Source organism: Acomys minous, assembly GCF_964271855.1.
Source record: "Acomys minous genome assembly, chromosome: 1".
Classification (NCBI taxonomy): domain Eukaryota; kingdom Metazoa; phylum Chordata; class Mammalia; order Rodentia; family Muridae; genus Acomys; species Acomys minous.
The window spans coordinates 23,101,555-23,124,209 of NC_140483.1; the positions used below are offsets into that span (position 1 = coordinate 23,101,555).

The following is a 22,655-nucleotide window of genomic DNA, read 5'->3' on the forward strand; positions in this document are numbered from 1 at the left end:
GACTAGCGGCCATCTCACGCTGACTTCCCCAGGCACACGGTCCTTAATAGTTATTAAAGTTTCGTATCCTAACAAATCCCGAGGAACTGCCTACATTTGTGACTGGCATTTGATTTTAGCAAGTCAAATGAAGCTTCAAAGTAGGTGGCCCAGTGTCTCGGGAATCCTGATGACACTATGACAATGTCACCTCGAGGGTGCTGGCTGTGGTAAAGACCTGTCTTGTCCTTCAGAGAGCTGCTTGCCTCACACTGGCCTCCCGGGGCCTGCTGTATGACAGGGTCTCTAGGTCCTCCCTGGGGAGGGCAATGGCACATTTGGTAAGCAAAGGACTGTGGGTGCAAGATTAGTGCTTACTGGACTCAAAGTCAGGGCCACCTAGGAGGTGACTCCAGTGAGAGCAGTGGACATGTAGGAATGTGTGGCCAGTGCTGCTCTCACAAGGACTCTAGTGTCTGAGTAGAGGTGGCTTCCTATAGTCACCTAAGCCAACAGCATCCATCTGGCCCAGAGGAGAGCGGAAGCTTCCTTAAGCGCTGAACTTCCAAGCCTTCCTTGGAGATATCTACCATCTACCTGGGAGGAAGGCCCTAATAAATACAAGACCTCAGCCCAGAGCCGTGTCCTGAACAGAGTAGGACCACATGAGCTGTAGTCCAGCTACCATGGGCGCGCGCACACACACACACACACACACACACTCTCTCTCTCTCTCTCTCTCTCTCTCACTGTGCACAGAGGGCGGCAAGCGAGGCTTTTGTTCTAACCTTTAAAGTCCCGCCTGAGGAAAGCCGGGGATGCTCACTTCCAACCACATCTCACGTTTATGCTTGTTTTCTCGTGGCAAGAGTTTAACCAGACAGTGCAATAGATATGGCAGCCCCTAAATACGTGCCTCTCTGGCATGAAGTGGTGACAGACAGCTGGAAGGATGTGTACACCTCTTTGCCAATCTTCCTTCACTGGGGCAAGAGAACTGCCCAGGAGAATACAAAACATACTAGTATGCTGGCTGTGCCCTGGGCAGCCTGCATCCTCCATGCCAGCTCCCTGTTCCTCCCTCAAACCTCTGTTTGGTAACCTCTACCAAAAGTATGGGGGTGTCTGGTTGTTGGTGATGCCATTTAAGGGGGCACCTCTTATGGCCCTATCCACTATATATTATTTTTCATCCTCACAACAGTGGAGTCAGGTAAATGCTACCAGCGTTAAATGGATGAGGAAACAGTCATTTAGTGACTCTAGGAAAAAAAAATCACTCAGTGAAGTGGCTGCTACTTCCTGGGCCTGTGCTTCTCCCTACATTAAAGCCACATTGGTTGTGACCTCGGGACTATTTATTTGCCATCCAAAAATTGGCCAGCCCAGCAGACGTGGTAGATGGTTCATTTCCCAGTGGAAAAAGCTGCCTGGGAGGCTGACAGGAGGCCCCTGCTGCAACCCGTACCTCAAATGCCCAGGAGCATCTAATTGCTGGCCCTGGTTTCCCTCTGTGTTACCGGAGTGAGCTGTCATTTCTTTGTGGCAAACCCCAGGAACTGTCTTTAAGTTCCAGGCTCTCTGGAAAGGGCAGGGCGGTAGTGCTTTGTCCCAGCCAAGGATATGGAGCAAGACGGGCGGACAGCCTTTACCAGACACCATATAATTTCCTTGGATTTGCTGGCGACGAGTTGAAATGGGCAGCAGCTGCCCCCACCATGTTCTGATTGCCTCTCTGTTCATCTAAGTGTCTGCCAAATGATTTCACCACCTCTGGGCATCCAGCGTTCCCACTCTGCTCTTTCCACTACCAAGTTAGCCTCCGTGCCTCCCCACCAACCTTCTAAACATGCTGGAAGCCCACCTTACAGACAATCAGTCGCTATCCCAAGAACTGCCTGACATCATCTTCAAGAACCAGAAGTAAACAGGCAAACCATCTCCCGTGGTGCTCACCAAAGACACAGGGCTGCGTACACAGGGAGAGACTGAGGCTACCTTTGGGCATCTTACATTTCCCTCTGCACTACCAGGCTGGCTGGGTGGATTGTGCTAACTTCAGCAGTGTGTGCTGTGGGGACTCAGGGAAGGATGGAGACTTTTGCTGAGCAAGGAGAAAAAAAAGAGTTTGATGTGTTTGACTCGGCTTGCAGTTTGCCCTCAGAAAATCTGAGCTGGGTTCCTGGACACACCACAGAATTTGTCATCAAGACAACAGACCACATTCTCCAATGTAGCCGGCTGACTGGGAAGCTGGAAGTGGAAGGCAGGGAATGCTGGCTGCACTGGGCAGTGTGGGGGCGGGGGCTGAGATGAGGGGCACGAGATCCAAGTGTGGGGAACAGGTGCCCTTAAGTCTCCTTCTGGTCCCCCAAATCTTCTGGCTTTGGAGTTATGATTTCAGGTTCCCTCAGGGGTGACCCACCAGGCAGGCCAAACACATGTTTAGTGGCCAACATGTCAGGGACACTCAAAATGAGAAAAATTATTTCTGAAGGAATATAATGCTTCCAGATACATCGGAAGCCAGATAATGACCGCTCCTCCTCACTTTCCAGCAGGAAATTGCTTCTGACTTAACATATAGGGGATGTCCACACACCAGACTTTCCCAGTAGTTGCTGTCTCAAAGTCATCATCTGTCATCTTGCCTTCAGAACACATGTGCCCCAAAGTTTCCCAGCCCACCAGGGATGCCTGCTTGGCCCCACTATGATGAGTTTCTTTGCCCAAGAGTTCTGAGCCTGTAAGTTGGGACTGTAGTTCAGCTTGAAGAATGCTTATCCTGCACAAAGTCCGGTGTTCAATCCCTAGCACCGCGCACACCATTACAGGTAGCCCACACCTGTAATCCAGACATCTGGAAGGAGAAGGCAGGGAATTCAAGAGTTCAAGGCTATCTTTGGCTACATAGGAAATTTGCAGCTAGCCTAGGATACAAACAAACCAAGGGGTTCTGAGCCTACGTACAGAGCCTGCCTTCCTCTCTATGCAAATTCACAATGACCCAGGTTAACAGAGTACCACAAAGCAATGTGACCTGCTATAATTTGGATCTTAAATCTCTCAAAGACCCATTTATCGAGGGCTTGGTCTCTAGCCTATGGTGCTATGATGTGGTACAAGCTTTAAAGCATGGGGCCTTGTGGGAGAAGTTAGGTCTTCAGGGCTGTAGTCTTTTCCACTTCCCTTTTCCTTCCCCAAATCCTGGGGTAAGTGGCAGAGCTTTACCACATACCCCCCCCGCCCCCCAAACCAATGACAATGCGCAGAAACTTCTGAGGCCACAAGTCAAAACCAAACCATTCCTCTTTGTTAGTTGATTACTTCAGGTAGTTTGTTACAGTAACAGACAACTGAGCAACCCATTTCCCACCTTTTATGTGTCACTGCACCCAGACGAACCAGCTCAAGGCCTCTAATTAACCTAGGCTCTGCTCAACCCCATACCCAGAAAGTGTTTCAGCCCTGCCATCCACCACTGATTCAGAGAGGCAAAGTGAGCCAGGTTTCAGAAATGACCTTTCACGATACATCATCCAACCTGCCTTGCTAACAGGGCTCTGCAGGTCTCACACCAGAATGCTTGTTTCTTCCTCCATGCTCTTGGCCTTGGACTGTCTTCTAAATCAGTGCCTGTTCCTTGGCCATTAATGCAGTACACAGCTCACTATATTGCATGTAAACAAATGTAACCACATAGAAGTTTTGTTGTTTGTTGTTGTTGTTGTTGTTGTTGTTTTCTTTTCTTTTTTTTTTTTTTTTTTGAGACATAGTCTCTCTGCATGGTTCTATCCTGGAACTCACTATGTAGAACAGGCTGGCCTCAAACTCACAGAGATCCACCTGCCTCTGCTTTTCAAGTGCTGGGATTAAAGGAGTGTACCACCATGCCTAGCTAGTATTTTTTATGAAAAGGTTACCAAGTGAAGTGATATTTTTCTGCAAGTAGGCCTTGTGGCATCACTCAAACTATATTAGCCATCTTATATATGGGTAGCTTTGTGCTAGGAACACAACTGGGTGGAAGGGACAGAGTTTGAAGTGCTCTGCCACAGCTTTCCAACTGATCCAGAATCTATGTCCAACTGTAAGTTAGGGGTACTGACCTGCATCTGGCCTGCTTTCCAGAACTGCAGTGATGGCCACACAGTGATCAAAGTATCTGGTAACTAAATGAGTCCTTTATAAATAGGAGGACCATATCATTTGTTGTCTCCAAGCTAAGACATTTCTGAGAGGGAAAAATGTGGTATTAATAATGACGCTGGGGATGGGGGTGGGGCTTGGGGAGGTGGAGAGATGGCTCAGTGGTTAAGAGCACTGACTACTCTTTCAGAGGTCCTGAGTTCAATTCCCAGTCACCACACGGTGGCTCACAACCATTTGTAATGTGATCTGATGCCCTCTTCTGGCCTGTGAGTGTATATGCAGGCAGAGCACTGTATACATAATAATAAAAAATGAATACATCTTTTAAAAAATAATGCTAGGGCAGGTGCAAACCTGGATGGTCCCAGGTAAGACAGCATTTATGTCCTGCGAGGGATGCTCACAAAAACAGGATGGGATATTGTGAGAAGAATGGGGCCAAGGCTCAGAAGACCCAGATTTGAGTACCAACTTCCACCCTTACTTGCTGAACTTTCCTGGCCATCAGTGTTGAGTGAAGCCAGGCCAAGCCCTACACATCACACATAGACGTGAGACCCTGGCTGTAGAAGAACTTGAAGAGCTCTTCCTGAAGCTTATCTCACACTTCCAGGCCGAGAAGATGCCCTGGGGAGATGGGGCTGTACCTGTGGGTGGGCGTAGGCCGCGGCCGCATCCCTCTGCAGGGCTGAGCGTATGTCCGGCATGCTGTCTAGGATGTCGTCAGAGCAGTTCTCTTTGCTCCGCTTATTCATCTCAGTGCGAATTTCTTCCATGTCCTCTTTGATTTGCTCATTTTCCTTGGTGAGGTTTTTAGAAACTTCCTGAGAAGAAAAGAATTTTTGAAAAGAGGATGCATCAAAAGGTGCTTTGACGACAGACAACTGGTGACTGGCAGCCGTGAGAACGTGGCGAGGAGGGGATGGCTTGGAGCATGGAGGTAAGATGTGGCGTTGGCTCAGAGTGTGGTGACGCAGAGACATGGGGAAGGCCTAGAGGACAGAGCCACCTGCAGTGGCTGAGACACCAGCCAGTGTGCCTAGCCCTGTGCTGCGAACCAGTGACAGGCACCCAGGCAATGTTTCCAGTTCTAAGACACCCAACTGTTAGAAATACCCAGACTAACATAGCTTCCTTCCTAGGACTGCTGCAATGGCCAGGGTACCCAGATTCTTTTTTTTTTTTTTTTTTTTTTTTTTTTTTTTTTTTGGTTATTTGTATACAGTGTCCCTGCCAAGTGATGAAGACTGGTGGCAACGGTTCCATTCACTGGCACAAGTGTATGAAAGAAGGGTATTGAAGTGATTTTAGAAGAGTTGGTCCAAAAGGAGTGTACTTACTTCACTTCTGTATGAGCACAAACCATCCCTCCCCTGCCCTTTTGGATCACTCACATAGAAAATGCACAGCCTGACATCAAACTTTCCTATCTGTGCGTGCAAACAGCCGCCTGAAATGACCCCAAGTGGGCACTTTCCATGCTCTAAGCCTGCTTGCTTCACACCAGAAAGGGCCAAAGCAGCATCTTGGTTAGCTGGCACGGCGGAGCAAGAAAGGCTCCAAACGCCCCTCCTGGAGTTCTTCTTGTCTCGCGGAGGTGGCTGCCATCACTGGGGAGAGACACTGCTGCAGAGCCTGCACATGCTGGACAGGATGGTCGGAACATGCAAGCAGGAGTGTGGAGGAGTCGGGGGAGTGCACCCACAGAGGAAGGTGGGTGCCAGTGAGATCTGAACCACAGAGCTTAGAGACCCCCTCTGCCCAGTAGTGAGCACAAATAATAAGTAAATAAGTAAAGAAATAAATGGTTTTAAAGGCAAGGTTGGGGATATAGCTCAGTGGCAGAAGCCTTTTATATCTTTCATAAGGCCTCAGGTTCTACCCTCAGCTCTGAAAATAAATAAAATAAAATGTTCTATGTAACCAGGGTTGGTGACTCAGACCTATAGCCCTAGCTGTATAGAAGACTGAAATAAAACAACTGCAAGCTCAGGACCAGCCTGGGATGCAGAGCAGGCTCAAGACCAGCCTGGGATGCAGAGCAGGCTCAAGACCAGCCTGGGATGCAGAGCAGGCTCAAGACCAGCCTGGGATGCAGAGCAGGCTCAAGACCAGCCTGGGATGCAGAGCAGGCTCAAGACCAGCCTGGGATGCAGAGCAGGCTCAAGGCCAGCCTGGGATGCAGAGCAGGCTCAAGACCAGCCTGGGATGCAGAGCAGGCTCAAGACCAGCCTGGGATGCAGAGCAGGCTCAAGGCCAGCCTGGGATGCAGAGCAGGCTCAAGGCCAGCCTGGGATGCAGAGCAGGCTCAAGGCCAGCTTTGGCAACATACTGATAAAATAAGAGACACACAAAGAGCTGAGGATGCAGTCCGTATTAGAACACTTGCCTAGTATGTGTGAGGTCCTTGGTTCAATTCCCAGTACCACATACATGCAAAAGCAATTAACATTAGATGTCAGATGAGTTCACCTTTGGGCCCTGTTTTTGAGATCGGTGAGGTTGGTAGAGGAAGAAACCAAGCAAAAGAGAAGACGCATTTGCTCTCTGCCCTTTATCAGATACAGCCCCATTTCCAGCCCCAGCCCTGCAGCCTGGTGATGGGGTTACTAATATCTTAGAAGGGAGCCTGGGTGGCTCGGAGCCAAGGTGATGCTCATATAGCCAAGAAGACGGTGACACCCAGACACTGGGGCTCCAAGGGGGGTGGGGCGCCCAGGGGAAGCTCAGTAGATTCTTGTTAAACTTTCCAGGCTTCAGAATGGCCAGTTCACCATTCTAGGGGCATTTCACCCTCAGCCCTTGACGGGTTCGCCCTGTTCTCTAGCACTTAGCCCAAGCCAGACTCTCTAAATTGCACAGAATTAACTGTTGAAGCTACAGTCTGTGAGAAAGGGGCCTGGTTTGGAGAATTCAGCAAAAATGAGTGTGTGTGGTCTTTGCTGACAGGCTTTCAGGGCGGGGAGGGGGGGGGAGTACAATGGTTAAAACCATAGATTAAGGAGGACAGTGTCCAGCTCATAGCTCACTGCTGCTATTCCCAGCTCTGTGATCTCAGGCAAATTATTTAAACTCTTTCCATATCCATTTCCCATTAGTGAAAAATTGACAGTACTAGCACATTCCCTGGGCGTGCTTATAAGGATCAAATGAATCGATACAGCTGAATGTATAAGAAACATATTAGGTAGTTATTGTCTATCATTATTGGAATAGACCCCAGCACTCAGGCCTGACTTTTCATATTATAGAGTGGTTGCTGAGACCTGCTGCTAAATGCCATTAAACAAAACAAAACAAAACAAAACAAAAACTGGCAGATGCCCCGAGGGTAAAGGTAATTGCTTCAAAAGCCTGGAGACCTAAGTTCAATTCCCAGAACCCACATAAAGTTGGAAGGGAAGAGCTGAAGCCATAAATTTTGCTCTACCTGTGTGCTATGGCATACATACACTTATCTCTCTCTCTCTCTCTCTCTCTCTCTCTCTCTCTCTCTCTCAACAAAATATAAGTAAAAAGTGACTGAGCTGACTCATCACCAGCCTCCTGGTCTTCACTCCTGATGTTCACTTTCTGGACCACTAAGGGTGCCCAGCCAGCCCAGCCAGCCCCCAGCAGCACCAAGCCCTTTAAAGATGCCAGAGCATCCTTGCAGCTTGCTTTCAGATGCACCAAGGCCATGCATCTGCAGAACGGCTTGGGATACTGGACTCCCACAGATCCTCGCCACTCAAAGTACAGCAAGAGGCCAGCACAATCAGTGCCACGCACAGAAATGCCATTCCCAGGCCTTTCCCAGAGCTGCAGAATAAGAACCTGCATTCTCCCAAACTCTCCAGGTGTGCAGAGTCAACATGGGAGTCTGTGAAATGCTGCCTCAAAAAGAAGCTTGAGATAGCTCCAGGACAAGTGACCAGAAATGGGAAAGAAGCTATTTGTGACAGCCAGGGTCTTCCTGAGTGAGAGCGGAAAGGCTCCTGGTCTCTGGAACCATGCGACCACGCATACAGCACCTGTCCGTTCCGTAGCTTCTCATGTAAGTGCAGAGACCAGTGGTGGAATTTCTCTGTTAGTGCATGGATGCTGAGGACCGTGGGACAGGGTGGCTCAGTGATCAAGACCAGCGAGGAGCCCACCCTGGGGGAAGATCTCTTTCCATGAGGAGGAAGTAAGCAACAGACCAAGAGATGAGAAAACATCAACCAGAGAAAAGAATTGGGTGGAAACTATGTCAACGTAACCTAACAAAGGCCAGTGTTGACCCCTCACCAAGGGCAGGGACAGCACTTCACGGGTACTGAGTTGTGTCCTCAGCCCCAGGACTCCAGCTAAAGTGCCAATATCTTGGAGTGCTCAGGATGATGGGACGTGCGGGCTTGAGTATCTTCCTTGTGTGAAAGGTGGCCCCCCTGAGTCCTGAACACCCCAAGCATGAGCTTCCAGAACTCTCTGGGAGGTTCCAGCAGCCCACAGGTGCAACTCCCACCTCCTGCCTGCCGGGCCCCAGGGGTTCGCTGCCCATTGATTTATAGTCTCCAATCCCCTTTCTGATTTCAGCAATGCCATTATTTTGGATTCTCACAGAGGAGGGTTTGAGGCAGGCCAGCTCTGAAAGCCCAGAGGAGCTGTATAGTTTATTTCCCTCATGGGAACAGCAAAGACTGTTGGCCGCCTGAATAAACACTAGGCTGGAGGTGGCATCATCCCCCCCCACCCCCCCCACCCCCTCGTCAGCTTGTTGGGCTGAGCCAGCTGATGTCCCCAGGGCAGCAGCAGCAGCTGTCCCTTTGTGGCTACCTCCAAGCAGCCACCTCCCATGAACTGCTGCTGGCCCTCAGCAAGGTTTTGCCTTCCTCACACCAAGGGCCTTTTGTGGAGCACCTTCTTGGAGGTGTGGGGAGTGGCATTCACCCTCCCCTCCCGCCTCAGAGTGCTTAGGATCCTACCCTGGCAAGTAAGAGAACTCCATGACCTCATGCCTTGAGCTCTTCCCCTCTGGGACAGCTGTGCTCATGACATTTACAATGTATGCGAACTCAGCTGAAAACAGCGAGAAGGGTGCCTATCCTGCCTTAAGCCAGCATACTACATGGCCCCTGCCAAGGATCCTGGCGCCATGACGTGGAGGGTGGGGAGAAAAGTGAACGAGCAAGGCATCCCAGAGGACTAGAGCAGAAGTCTGAACACAATTAAGGATCTGGAGGCTTGATTATGAGTCCCTAGACTAGGCAGGGCTAGGGGGCTGGGGAGTGTTCCCTCAAAAAGTGCCACGTGCTAGAGAGTCACGCACTCCAGCATAGCAGGCTATCGGCTGAGAGCAAGCCCGTGCCACCAGACCGGGAAAAGGTGTCAGTTCTAACTGTAACTAGAGGCACAAAAACCAGAGGGAGGGGGCATGTGAGTAGTCGAGCAGAGTCCCTTGGCAATGAGGAAACAACACATAGGTGGTCCTAGGGTCAGCACGGGGCCTTTATCAGCACACTGCTCAGCAGTTAGTCAGCGTACACTATGCAGAGGTGTGGAAGACAGTGCACCCAGATGTGTACACTGCTGGGGTGAGCATGGTGCAAGGGTATCCTCTGGGTGAAGCTTCTTGCCTCAATTGGACATGGGTAGGGGATGGTAGGTTACAGACAGAAGGTAGAATGGATGCCATCAGGAGCAGGGAGCTCCAGGAGCTCTCTAGGACCTTGCTTTTCTAACCAGAACCAGGACGTGTGTGTGTGTGTGTGTGTGTGTGTGTGTGTGTGTGTGTGTGTGTGTGTGTGCGTGCGCGTGCATGCGTGTAGAAAGGCTCTGGAGGTCACAGCCTGGTTATATAACCAAGCCACCGATGAAACCTCTCCAGGACTCTTGGAGAACAAATGAAGGCATCAGCCGCACCCAGGGTGGTTACAGAGAACAGACAAGGAAGGGGCTGTGTGTGGTAGACTGCTTGGGGTGAAACAAGGCTGGAGACTACAGGCGCCGCTGCAGTAGAGTAGCTCTTACAGTGACAGTAGCAGACGAACAGATCTTAAAGGAAGGAAGGGCTGTGGCCGGTATGGCTGAGGCGGGGAGGAAAGAAAGGACACCCCAGGATACCGGGGATGCATGTAGGAGGAAGCTGGGCCAGACTGCATGTAGGCCAAACCTTGCTCCCATGAACACGCAGCAGGCTACTTGCTACTTGGGCCAGGCTCAGGTGCGGAGCAAGTTTGAAGTGGTCTTGCAGCAGTGTTGTGCACATGTGCTGGGGTGAAGGGGGTCTACAGTGGGAGGGCTAGCGGTTCCTGTCAGCTTGCCCTGACTGTCCCTGCCCCCCTCTGAGCCCTCAGGGACCCAATTTGAACCAGATGGCCAGGGACAGCCACCCCAGATGACAGCTGTCCCCCAGCTCCTAGTAAGAAGCCAGAGTGGGAAGAGCAGCTGGGAACAGCCGGAGCTTCTGACGGCAGGACAGACAGGCTGTGCCCGATCCCCTCCGACCACAGCTGGTGCCACAGGCAGACCTAGGGGGTGAGGGAGCCACCAGCTGCTGCTCTCAATCCCTCCCCAGCTGAACAGCTGCTGAGCAGCTTGTGTGTGTGTCAGGTGCTGCTGATCCAGGCCTGGGGAACAAAAAAGACGGCTACCCAGCTGCCCTCAGGAGATCCCAAGCTTGGAAGGAGAGACAGACCAGATAAATTCCGGGCCCCTGGGGGGATGAGGTTGTGTGTTAGCCCCTCAGACGCTTACTCCCCCAAACCAAGCCTCACTCTCTCTCATATCCTGGCAACTACGAGGTGTTCCTAAGCCAGCGGACGGAAGGCTGACTCCTATACCTTTAGCCAAGAAGTAGAGCTTGAATTCCACAGTAGCAAATTGATTTGGAGCATATGTAAGCCCAGGAGAGGTGATACCTCAGCTTGAACTCATATTAAGATGTAAATTGAATTAAAGTAAAGCTGAAATGTATATTGGAAACATTATCGCTGACCCTCCGCCTCTTCAGCAGAGTACTTCAGGAGACAAGAAGAACCTCCCTCTCCAAAGCCGCACTTAAGGAAGCCACGAGGGCGAGATGACTGCAGAGAGGCCCTTCTGAAGCGGCACCTTTGATCAGGAGAGTAAGCACTTGAGGCTTTTTGAGGGCTGGGAGGTAGGGTGGGAGGCAAGCTTGGAAAGCGACGGTTTCCCTATCTCAGAGCCAGCACTGCCCAGGTGAAAATTACATTTTCCTATTAGCTAGTGTAAACATATATCCCCCCTGAGTAAGGAACACTACTCTGACATTGCCTTCTGAGCCAGAAACACAGCTGCTAACAGAGCTTCAGATTTCAGGGAGAACCTCACCAAAGCCTGGGTCAGTGCATTCGAGGGCGAGGGCTAGTTCTGACCCTGGAAAAACTCATCAGAGACGGTTAATCTTCTTCGGAGGCAATAGTATCTGGGGGGGAAAATCAGCTGACACACAATGTCCCCTCCATTCCTCCACCCCCACCCCCTACCCCCCAGCCATCCGCCATGCTCATCTGTGCACAGGGATTTAAAAAAAAAAAAACTACACACCAGGAGGGGCAGGGCTCAGCAGCAGCAACTGTGCTTCTTTGCTGTCATCTGAGATGGTGTCTTAAGTCAGCCAGGCTGGCCTTGAACTCCCTATAGCTGGGAATTGCCTTGAATTCTTTATCCTCCTCTCTCCAGCTCCCAGGGGGCTGGGATTACAGGTGAATGCCACCAGCTGGTATCATGTATTTTACAGGTATGGGGATCTGCAGTCACACATGTACAAATGCATACAGCCCCAATCATAGACAGGTTTATCCAAACGCTTACACCCAAGCATTTATAGGTCTCCTGCGGCTAGGGGGGAGGGCTCTACAGAAATCTGCATATCTTATGGAAATCCTGTCCCATACAACATCCTTTTAAAACCTGCTTGGAAGCAGTATGCTATACTAGGCATCACAGCTCGGGCTCATCCTGCATCCCTTGGCACACCTGTAGTTCAGGATGAAAGTCTTTGCTTACGTTGACTCAGTACCATCTAGGGCTGTATGCAATGAACTGGGTTTACTGTTGTCTTTGGAAGATAGAGGTTTCCCCCCTACACTTCCAGTGCCAATCTCTCCTGGCACTAATGCTCTGTGTCTACCTATCTTTCAACTCCAACTCCCCAGTCATGTTCTCCAAATTCTCCTCCCTTCCCTAGCCATTGGCAGAAGGGGGACTGCGTGAGTCGGCCATGTTTAAAGTGTTGGGCTGTCCCTTCTTCCTGGACCAGTTCTAAAAAGCAGGGTGTACTTGTTTCAGGCCTCCCCAAAGTGAACAGGAAAAATATTTGAGGCTCAGATTTTGGAACTCAATAAAATGGTTTTTACTATGATATATCTCCCCTTCCCAGATTAGAAAGCCGAATATTATCAAGTGCTGATGAAGGTTCATGTCTGCTTAGAGGGTGTATAAACTTGTATTTGCTTAAAGCCCAAGACAGTGGTTCTCAACCTGCAGGTTATAACCCCTTGGGTTGCGTATCAGATATTTACAGTATGATTCATAACAGTAGCAAAATTACAGTTATGAAGTAGCAATAAAAATAATTTTATCGTTGGGGGGAGGGTCACCAGAACATGAGGAGCTGTGTTAAAAGCATTAGGAAGGTTAAGAGTCACTGGTCTAAGATAATTAATAAGCCACTCACTCCATTACTTGTCCTATGCCATAGAAAATGCAAGTAAGCATGGAAGGGCACATTCACAGGGCTGTTCCCACACAGCAGAGTTCCTGGAATATTCTGAATGATGAATCTGGAAATAATTCGCATGTCTACCATCACCAAAGTAGATAAATTGCAACATGTCCATATAGTAAAATAATACACAGGCATAAAAATGGGTGAATCAAAAGACACAGAAATAACAGTTAAATATTAACAATGTGAAGTCAGGTGACAGCAGCTCAATACATAACACATTCCTGAAAACACACATGTGCTCTGTAGGATTCTATATGATCAAAGTTCAAAAACAGGTGAAACGACCATGCTTGGGAACTCATCCTTAAAGAATAAATTATACAGAAAAGCAAGGAGGGGCTGGAGAGATGGACCCGTGCTTAAGAGCACTGGCTGCTCTTGCAGAGGACAGGGTTTCAGTTCCCAGCACCCACCGTGAGGCTCACAACCCTCTGTAACTCCAGTTCAAGGGCATCTGATGCCTTCTTCTGACTTCCATGGGTACCAGGCACACATGTGGTACACATACATTCATGTAGACAAACACTCAGGCACATAAAAATAAAATACATAAATCTTAACAACAACAACAAAAAGAACAATGTGAAGAAGAAGAAGAAGAAGAAGAAGAAGAAGAAGAAGAAGAAGAAGAAGAAGAAGAAGAAGAAGAAAGCTGATCAACTTCCCTTGGCGTGAGCCTGGGAGGACCTAGGGGGCTGTGGCTGTACTAACATCACTGTGTCTTCAGCTGGAGGGTGGTTCCCCCCAGGTTAGCATTATAGTGAGTTGTCAAGCTGCGTGTTTACTGTGGGTTTTCCTAAGCATGTATCTTCTCCATCGTTTAAAACAAAACCTTCTACTCGGCCCATGGACAGAGCCGCCAGGGAGGACTTTACTGAGAGCGAGGAAGCTCTGAACCAGAATCCATTTCTCTCTTCTTCCTTCCTCTTTCATCTGCAAATGAGGTTTCCATGCCTACATTCTCCTTTATGCCCTAGACAGATGTGCACACGTGTGCCCACTTGCGCTGCCAAGCAGTCGGCTTACTCTGAGAGGACGGCCCCTCTGATCTGACCTCCTTTGGTCTTGTCTGACCTCCAGAGAAATCCCCTTGGGATTCAAGAATCTGCAAGGAAGGAGTAGGAGCAGAATTTTCCTTCCATTCCTCTTACAGAGCCGGGCTGGAGAGAGAAAGTGTGTGTGTGTTTTTTCCATTTACCCAGCATTCTGCCTTTTCAATTACTGCATACCCCAGACAGACAGGCTGCCTCAGTCCACCTCAGCCTAAGACACAGTGCCTCACTTCATGGGTCTGAAGGCTCCTGTCAGCACAGCAACCTGTCACCTAGGATTGTCTGGCTCAGGGAAAGCTCCGTGGAGTGGGACCTTCATGTGTATGGGACGCAGCCACAGTTCTACCTAGAAACCCCCTTGGAAGACAACTGATGCCTACAGAGCAGACAACAAGAACTCGAAGGAACTTCTGAGATTCATTAGAAAGAGCTCTGGACCAGAACCAGAAGGTCGGAACCAGAACCCAGCCCTGGGCGTCTTTTCTCTTGATTTCAGGCAAGCCATGGAATTTCCTGAGGTCTCACATCCTGCCCATGTATATGGAATGTTAAAAAAACAAAAACAAAACCGTAAAATGCTGTGTAAATACAAGGATTATTATTATAAAAGTCCAAAGCTGGCTACTAAACATGCGAATTTTGAAAAGATACTCCTGTCATGGTGATGACTGGGACAAAACCTCAGAGTGACTAAGTGTCCTCCTGCTGGGCCACTGCAGTGCACTAGGCTCCTCCCATTTTTAACTCTTAGCCAGAGGAGGATCTACTATGGGGGGTGGGGGCGGGGCTGGGAATGGGCTTGGCCTCCTCGGAGGTTGGGTATCATCTGACCTTGGCCTCTAGAATCTTCTCACAGAGCCATCATTCCCAAGCTGTGCTCCCTAGAAGGAATGGAAACTATGTGGCTGTCAAGGTCAACTGAAAGTAGAAGAGGTGGCTGCCCTTCGTTTTCTTAAAGGGACATCACCCATTTGGACAGTTCTGGGGGACTCTAGGAACGGTGGTGCTTTCAAGCTCTGGACCTTGGTGGGATCCCTTCAGAACCAACCCATTTGAAAGAATAGTTAGTAGTTACACTGGGAAGGGCCCTGTATCTGTGCCATCATTCCGCCGTCAGCACCAGGGCCACCTCTCCAGCCAGCCCCTCTGATGGGTGAAAGATGGCACAGTCGAGAGAGCTAACGTGGGCCATGTGGCTGCCTCACCCCGTCCGCAGACTCAAGCTGCAGACTCTGGACCCTCCTTATCACACTCAGCAACTAAAGTGACTTTGGGCCCCACTAATGACGCCAGAACAATTCTCGTCCTTTGATCACTCCTTACAGCGTGGAAGGGTCTAAACCTAAGAGTGACGGAAAGAAAGTGATTAGAGACATGGGCTGCCACGATTGGCTTTTGGGGGCATTAAAAGTTCTCTCTCTCTCTCTCTCTCTCTCTCTCTCTCTCTCTCTCTCTCTCTCTCTCTCTCTCTCTCGTGTGTGTGTGTGTGTGTGTGTGTGTGTGTGTGTGTGTGTCCCACAAGATAAATTCATGTGGAGATCAGAGGCCACCTTAGGGAAGCCTGCACTCCCCTTTCACTATGTGGGTCCCAGGGACTGAACTCAGCTAAAGATGCATGCAACAGGCACCTTCACCAACTAAGCCACCTCACAGTCTTCCAAGCCCCCTCCAGGAATGCCTTTTAGGGGGGCATTCCCTAATTGAAGGGGAGGTGCTGAACTAGCTAATCCTGAATGCAGTGGTTTGTCTTCTCTGGCCCAGCATCCCTGGCAGTGCATTGTGGGAACGTTTATCCTCATCTCTCTTTGGTCACAGTCCAGACGCGGCATCCCATTTAATGGTTTTGAAGGAGTTCGATCGTGACTAGTGTACCTTTGGTCCCCTGGACAATCATACAAAGTGGACAGGATAGCATGGGTGGGGCAGGGCACGGTTGCTTGGTGGTAGTAGACGGAGTCGGCTGACTTGACTCTGCTGTTCTTTCTACATAAACTAGAGACCCTCTCTTTCTCACATTTTACCAATCACTCCCCAGGGAACCTCGGATTCCCCATGATAGAGCCCCTAAAGCCTATTTATTCCATGAGGAATATGTATATGCTTGTGGCCCTTGCATTATTGAATCCATCACTTAGAGCAACGGTTCTCAACCTGTGAGACGCGATCCCTTTTGTCGGGGAGGGATGGAAAAACCCTTTCACATGGGTCACATTTTAGATAGCCTGCATATCAGACATTTACATTATTACAAAAGTCAGATCCAGAGACCAACAGCCAAACATTTGGCAGGCCTTGGGGGGAATCCTGCAGAAGAGGGGAGGAAGGCTTGTATGAGCCGGAGGAGTCAAGGACACCACAAGAAATCCTACAGAATCAACTAACGTGGGCCCATAAGGGCTCGCAGAGACTGAACCACCAACCAGAGAGCATGCATGGGACTGGCCTAGGCCCCCTACACTTTTGTAACAGCTGTGTGGCTTGATCTTCATGTGGGATTCCTGACAGCAGGAGCAGGGGTTGTCTCTGGCTCTGTTGCCTGCCTTTGGAATCCTGTCTCCTAGCTGGGCTGCCTCCTCTAGCCTCAGTAGGAAAAGATATGCCTAACCTTACTGCAACTTGATATGCCAAGACTGTTTATTATCCATGGGAGGACTCCCCTTTTCTGAAGAGAAAGGAAAGAAGAGCAGACGGCTGGGGTGTGGGTAGGGGACTAGAAGGAGGGGAGGAAAGGCAAACTTCAGAAAAAGAAAAAGAAAAAAAAAAGTAGTAAAATTACAGTTATGAAGTAGCAACAAAAAAAAATCACTTTATGGTTGGGGGTCACCACAACATGAGGAACTATTTTAAAGGGTCACAGCATTAGGAAGGTTGAGGACCACTGCCTTAGAGTAATACTCCAAAGCTAACGTTAGAGATTTGTGCTTGAAGCAGCAACCGTTTGGGCACAAGAGTGAGATGTCAGTCACTAGCACCTGTCGGAGGGCTGAGTGAGGATCACTAAAGCCTTATATCCTTTGGGGCTCGAGTGCAAGAAAGATAGTAAAGCCTTGGACTCTTCCTTACCTCCTCCAGTTTGTCCACTCGCCCCACCAGTTTAGTGGTCACTGAATGCAGCTTTAGGAGATCCAGGCCATAGAAAGCGCCTTCCAGCATGTCTATAATTGTGGAGAGCTAAGAAGTAAGAACAGTGGATTAATTAGTTTGTGCCTGGGACTAACAGAGACACAGGGAAGAAGCTTCCTTTTAGATCTCCATGTTGGAGGCTCTACAGCGAAGCCACTAGCCAGGAATTGAGAGGTGCCCTCAGAGGGTGCGTTTGTGCAGGGAGGAACACAGATAGGCCCCAGCTGTGAGATATATATACCATATATGTACATATATGTATATTATATATATTGCCTTCAAGATATAACAATTAGATGACCTTACATGGTCAAGTGAACCTGAGGTCTAGACACTTTCAGAGGCTATTTGTGTCTGTTACAAAACAGGTCAACCACGTACATTCTGCAGTTCTTACTAGATTCTAAGCTTTTTCAGGCCTTTTTCAATTCTGTTCCCTCAAGATATATATATATCAGGCTTTTTGCTATCAGACCTATAAACACTCTGCATAGTAACTACAAATGTCAACACCTTGAGGGTGAGCTTCAGGAACCCTTCACTTCAGCCTGGACTGAAAGCCCTGAAAGGCAACCACAGTCTTTTCAGTGTAAAAAAAAAAAAAAAAAAAAAAAAGCAAACTAATCCTGGAGTATAAATGACACAGTAGCCCATGTCTGAGACGGCAACCTGCCCCAGGGCATGCAGCCTTCTCGTCTTTCCCAAATGCCACCTTCCCTGAGAACATAGGCTCTGGCAGCATCCAGGGCTCGCAGAGCTCAGACTAAAGAGTAGGTGAGACATGGAAAAGAACCTTCCTACCAAAGAGACCTGTGCCTGGGGGATGCGGGCCATGCTTCTGTAATCTCTGCTACCCATCCATCTCCTTGCTTTGCTTCCAAATGAAGAACCCCACGCTGAAATGTTCAGTGTTTAGAAGAGTTCCTTCCGTCCAAGGGGATCTCACAGCCGGTCAGTATGGACTATGGTACCTTTTCTGATTCCTAATAGAACATTTGCCTGCTGTGGTTCTAGAAATCCCCCAGAGTCCAATCCTAGAAGCTCTGTGTAGAGCTAGCACTCTTGAGTCCTGTGGCCAAAGCTGGGACATTTCTTGTCCCATTGAACACTTTTTCTGCTTAAAGAGGAATCAATGGCTGCCGTGTGAGCAAGTGGACGCCAGATACCAGACTCAGCAGAAGCAACATCGTCTCTCTGCTCACTCCCTCATTTACACAGGGTTCATGGGCATCGTGCCAACTAGTCACTATAGATGGCGTCCATCCATGTTCCCAGGCCCTCCGAGGCCACCACATTACATTCAAGGAGGCTGAGCTCAGAGAATCGAAGGAGGATGCTAAACACAAGGCCGTCTGACCACCTCACTGTGCAAGGGAAAGAGGAAGAGCAGGGGCAGCTGATGCCTTCAGCCGAGCATGGGGCCGCCCACACCACTACAGAACACAAGCCCAGGAGCAGCGTCATTCTAACAACGGTGCCAGGACCAAAGCCTTCACTCCTTTGTGTCTTTTACATCTTCTGTGTACATGGTAGGCTGACAGTAAATTGTGACAGGGATTTTCCTGGAGAACACTGAGTTCTTTTGGCCAGAGGGTCCTGGCAGCTCCTTCTAGTCCTGGCCTTTCTGGTTCCATAGGTTGGGCAGGCATAGGGCATAATTTCTTCTCCCCTCACCCCCCTGTCTGTCACTGACTTCAGAGCTGAAAACGTCCAGCTTGTTGGATCAGCCTCAGATCCACACTGAAGACTCCAGGGGGCCAGGCTTGACTTTCCTCAAAGGCCTTCCATGCCCAGCTGTGAGTCTGCGGTCTCTTAGCTCCCCCAGGTATCTTCTCGCCCAACAAACTCCCCCTTCCCAGCTCCTACCTTCAAATCCCGGCTGTCAGCTTCACGAAGCTTCTGGAGCCTGAAGTCTCCCTCACAGGGATTGACGGCAGATGGGGGAGCGACGCAGGCACATTTACAGGATGAGCCCGAGGTGATGGTTTCCACTGTGTAGAAATCTTCCTTCCCGGAAGCCCCCTCATTGATCCTCTGGCAAGCATCTCGGCCCAGGGGTCTCACCACACACTTGCAGCGACAGTCGGAGCCCTCAGATACAGCCTTGACTTTGTCGTAATCTCCCAGTAACTAGACACACAGAGAGAGACTGAGCCGGAAGTAAGCAAACACATACTCCTCGAGGAAGCTGCCATTTCACTTTGTCAGATGTGCTGCCCTAGCCAGAGACTTCAGCCCTGAGCCGTGGAGAGAACAAGTCATAGCTCGTAATTCGCTGACACAGACCTTTCCTTGAATGCTCTTTGGGGCTCTGCTAGTATGAAGGCCTTGAAAAGACGTATATTTCTCAGCAAGGCCTTAGCCTTTTAGCATGAAAGAAACACAAAAATGAAACAAACAAAAACAAAGCAAGACAAAAAACAAAAACAAAAACAAAAACAAAAACAAGCTTCATCGTTCTTTCAGTGAGCTAAGGGAAACTTAGCTCAAATCCAGTTTTACATTAGAAATAAAGACAGAGTTGAAGGAGGAATCAGAAAACTGGTCTTTGACTGTGAGGACTACAGGCTCCTCATTCATTCATTCATTCATTCATTCATTCATTCAACGCTTAGAGAATTCCTCCTCATGTCTGTGCAAAGCACACTGAGAGGCAGTGACGGGCCAGACAAGAGAGCCTGTTCTCAAAGAGACTACTGTAAGCCACACAGACTAGACAGTGCTACGCGCCCCTAAAGAGCTGTGATAACACTTGTGCTGGGAGCTGAGGCTCCACCTGGGATCTGGGAAAGACTTCTTGGAGGAGGTGGTATTTGATGTGAGCCTTCATGGATGGATTCTTTCTGTCTTCAAGGGTGGAGACAGAAAGAAAACAGGTCCAGAAGTCTGTAAGATTTACATAGTCTAAGAGTTCCTTTGGCTCCTGAGCCAAAACCCCAGGCCAAAACCAGAACAAAACTAGCTGTGCTTGCTGCTTCTACAATGTGAAACATTTCCTTCTGGGTACATGTTCCTCCTAGCCCTCCCCCCACCCCACCCCCCGCACATCCCCCCCAACCCATGCTAGCTTTCTGCTGTCCCTACCAGGGAGAAAATCCCCCCCCCCCCCCCCCCGCCCAAGCTCCATCAACCCATCTCCTGTAAGCCATCTCCCCAAAGCCAAGGCTCCCGTCCTAACCAGGCAGGGGGCTCCTTCGTTTGCTTAATGAAGGCAGCGGGCAGGCTTACAGCCTGTAAATGTTCCTTGGGATGCGGGAAGAAGGCATGTAATGTTTTCCTTTCTACGCTTGGGTTTCCTCTAAAGCTAATGTTTGCTTTAGGATTGTTGTGAAATGCAGACTGGACCCGTGGAAGCCGGAGGTGCAGGTAGCTCAGGGTGACTTAAGCAGCTAGCCTCTCCGGGTAGAGAGTAAACGGTTCCTGCCTCCTTTCTGAGTCTGCCTAGATTCCTACGCACCCTACTCAGAGAACCCTGGACGGGTTCCTTCCCTTCAGGGGCTCTGGTTTCAGGCAAGCTTTTCTTGATGGTTTTCCAGAGCCCCAGCGGGAGGGATTTTAAGTCTTTTCAATTTAAGGGTCAGTGTGAGGTTACGAGTGGGCATAGGGCATATGTTAGCATAATTATTAAAAGAAGAAATAAGTGTTTGATCAACCCCAAAGTAGGGCTGCCAGCTTTCTCTACAGAGAGGAAAGAGCCAGACTGAGGGCCTGGAGGAGGTGCAGGCAACGCTCTCACTCTCAGCATCTTTCCTCTGACATTACTCATCCTGAGGACCATGGAGACGCCGCCCACTGTACATCAGCATGCCAGCTTTGGAGAGCATGAATACCACATAAGTGAGAGAAGCGTCCCTCACAGTCCTGAGCAGTAGGCTGGGGAGTGTCGGAAGCCAGGCTCTCCCTTGCCCTTTCACCACTAGCTTCTGCTCCTCATCTCTGGGAGGGCCATCAGGGTGTTCTGGGGACTGAATTAGTTCATGAACGGACACTCTACAACACTCATCACTCGCGTGGGTCACTTGGTTCCCCACTGAGAATCAGTCACAGCTGTGTGGATCTGTATTAACACTTTCTAATCCCAGCACACCAAGTCTTAACATAAACCTCTCTGTTCTGGGGTCCCCCTCATATGCATCCCACATGTGGCAGTCCCGTTTTCACCCCATGCTTCTGCCTGAGAACCTAAAACATCTCCCATGGCTTATGCCATCTGCCTCCCTAGCCAACGTCCCCCCCTGTTTACACATTCCAACTCTGACAAGCAGTCTCCGAAGCAAGAGGGACTTTTTCCGCAACCACTACCCCAACATGCACACACACACACCCCTGTCTTCTCAAGGAGTGTATGGAGTCTTCCATTCTCCTGACTTGGTAAGCTTGTTACACCTCACATTTGTGAGAGTAGGACCCATGACCTTACTTTAAAGACAATATCTTGACACAACCAAACAAAACAAAAGTCAGTGCGATGGAATCTCCACTCTTGGGAAGTGGAGGTAAGAGGGACCAGAAGTTGAAGGCTAGCCTCAGCTACGCAGTGAGCTGGAAGGCAGCCTGGTCTATAAGAAAGTCTGCCCAACACCAAACAAACAATATACTGTGATGAACGAAAAAATAAATACCCTTCTCATGAGAAATAAAGAGGAAAAACGGGTACCCATAAACATTTGATCCAGGACCAGCCTCGGGTCCATGCCATCCATCCCCCAAGGGAAGAGGGGTAGGCGTGGGATGAGATTCCTCTTCCTACCTGAGATAAAACGTTCTCCTGGTTGTCCGCTTCGTTTTGCAAAGTGTCATCCTCTGTGGGCGCCACTGTTTGCACATCAGGGGGCTCGCTTGTCCCTGCAGGAGTTGTACTGGACCCCAAGACCTGTGCCACCACCAGAGCAAAGCAGAGAACTAACGGCAGAGAGTTGGCCATGAGAGATGCGACAATAGGGACCTTACTCCTTACAGAGACCATCTCTTTTCGTGGGGCGGGGGTCTCAGGAAAGATAGGCTGGAAGGAGTCTTCAATGAAGTCCGGAAGAGTGGCCGCTTAGAGAGAAGTCTAAAGTTGGGTGTGGCTGAGCGGAGCAGGACTGTGCTCCCCAGAGACCCTGAACATCTCCCCCCCAGACCCCAGCAGCCTAGACTGTGCAGAAGTCACAAGAAAGAGGTGACCGAGGGGGCTGAGGCTAGCGCCGGCTCGCGGAAGGCGTCGCCGCCTCTGGGTGAGCTCAGGTGGAAGGCTGGTCCTGGTAAGCTCTAGGCACACTGGGACGGGGTGCAGGACCGACAGTGGCCACAGCGCAGGAGGCGAGGGAGGGCTGCTGGCCCTAGGCGCCGCGGGGCTGGCGCGGAGGGAAGGCGGAGCCTCTATTGTGCGGGGCCAGAAAGATGCAGCCAGTGACGGCGCGGCGCGGAGGAGGAGGACCGGGAAGCTCAGACCCGGGCGCTTTGCCTGGGGACCCCGCCTCCTCTCGCTTCTCTAGCGGACAACTGCGGCCAGCCGGCCGTGGGAAGGGCGCTGCTGGCCTTGCATCTGGCTGTAGGTGCTGTCCCGAGCAGGACTTCGGGTGCCTTTTCTCGAGTTTTCTTCACGCCCGAGCCCCGGCGGAGCCCAGACTTGTCCCCGCAGCGGAGAAACT

The 22,655-nt window shown here is 50.0% G+C and overlaps 1 protein-coding gene across 4 annotated transcripts in view; it reads right to left on the minus strand.

Moving 5' to 3' along the window:
* The window catches only part of OLFML2B (olfactomedin like 2B), a 37,864-nt gene extending 15,487 nt beyond the window's left edge, over positions 1-22,377 (minus strand). The window contains exons 1-4 of one of the 4 annotated variants that reach the window (XM_084796868.1): positions 21,773-22,373; positions 18,889-19,152; positions 16,963-17,070; positions 4,779-4,955 (exon numbers count right to left, since the gene is read on the minus strand). In XM_084796868.1, coding sequence (XP_084652994.1) covers positions 4,779-4,955; positions 16,963-17,070; positions 18,889-19,152; positions 21,773-21,988 — 765 coding nt within the window. In that variant the 5' untranslated portion in view covers positions 21,989-22,373. Of the gene's footprint in view, positions 1-4,778; positions 4,956-16,962; positions 17,071-18,888; positions 19,153-21,772 lie in introns of all 4 variants that reach the window. The other 3 variants (XM_084796869.1, XM_084796870.1, XM_084796871.1) reach the window with 3 other exon arrangements.
* Between the last annotated feature and the right edge of the window lie 278 nt (positions 22,378-22,655).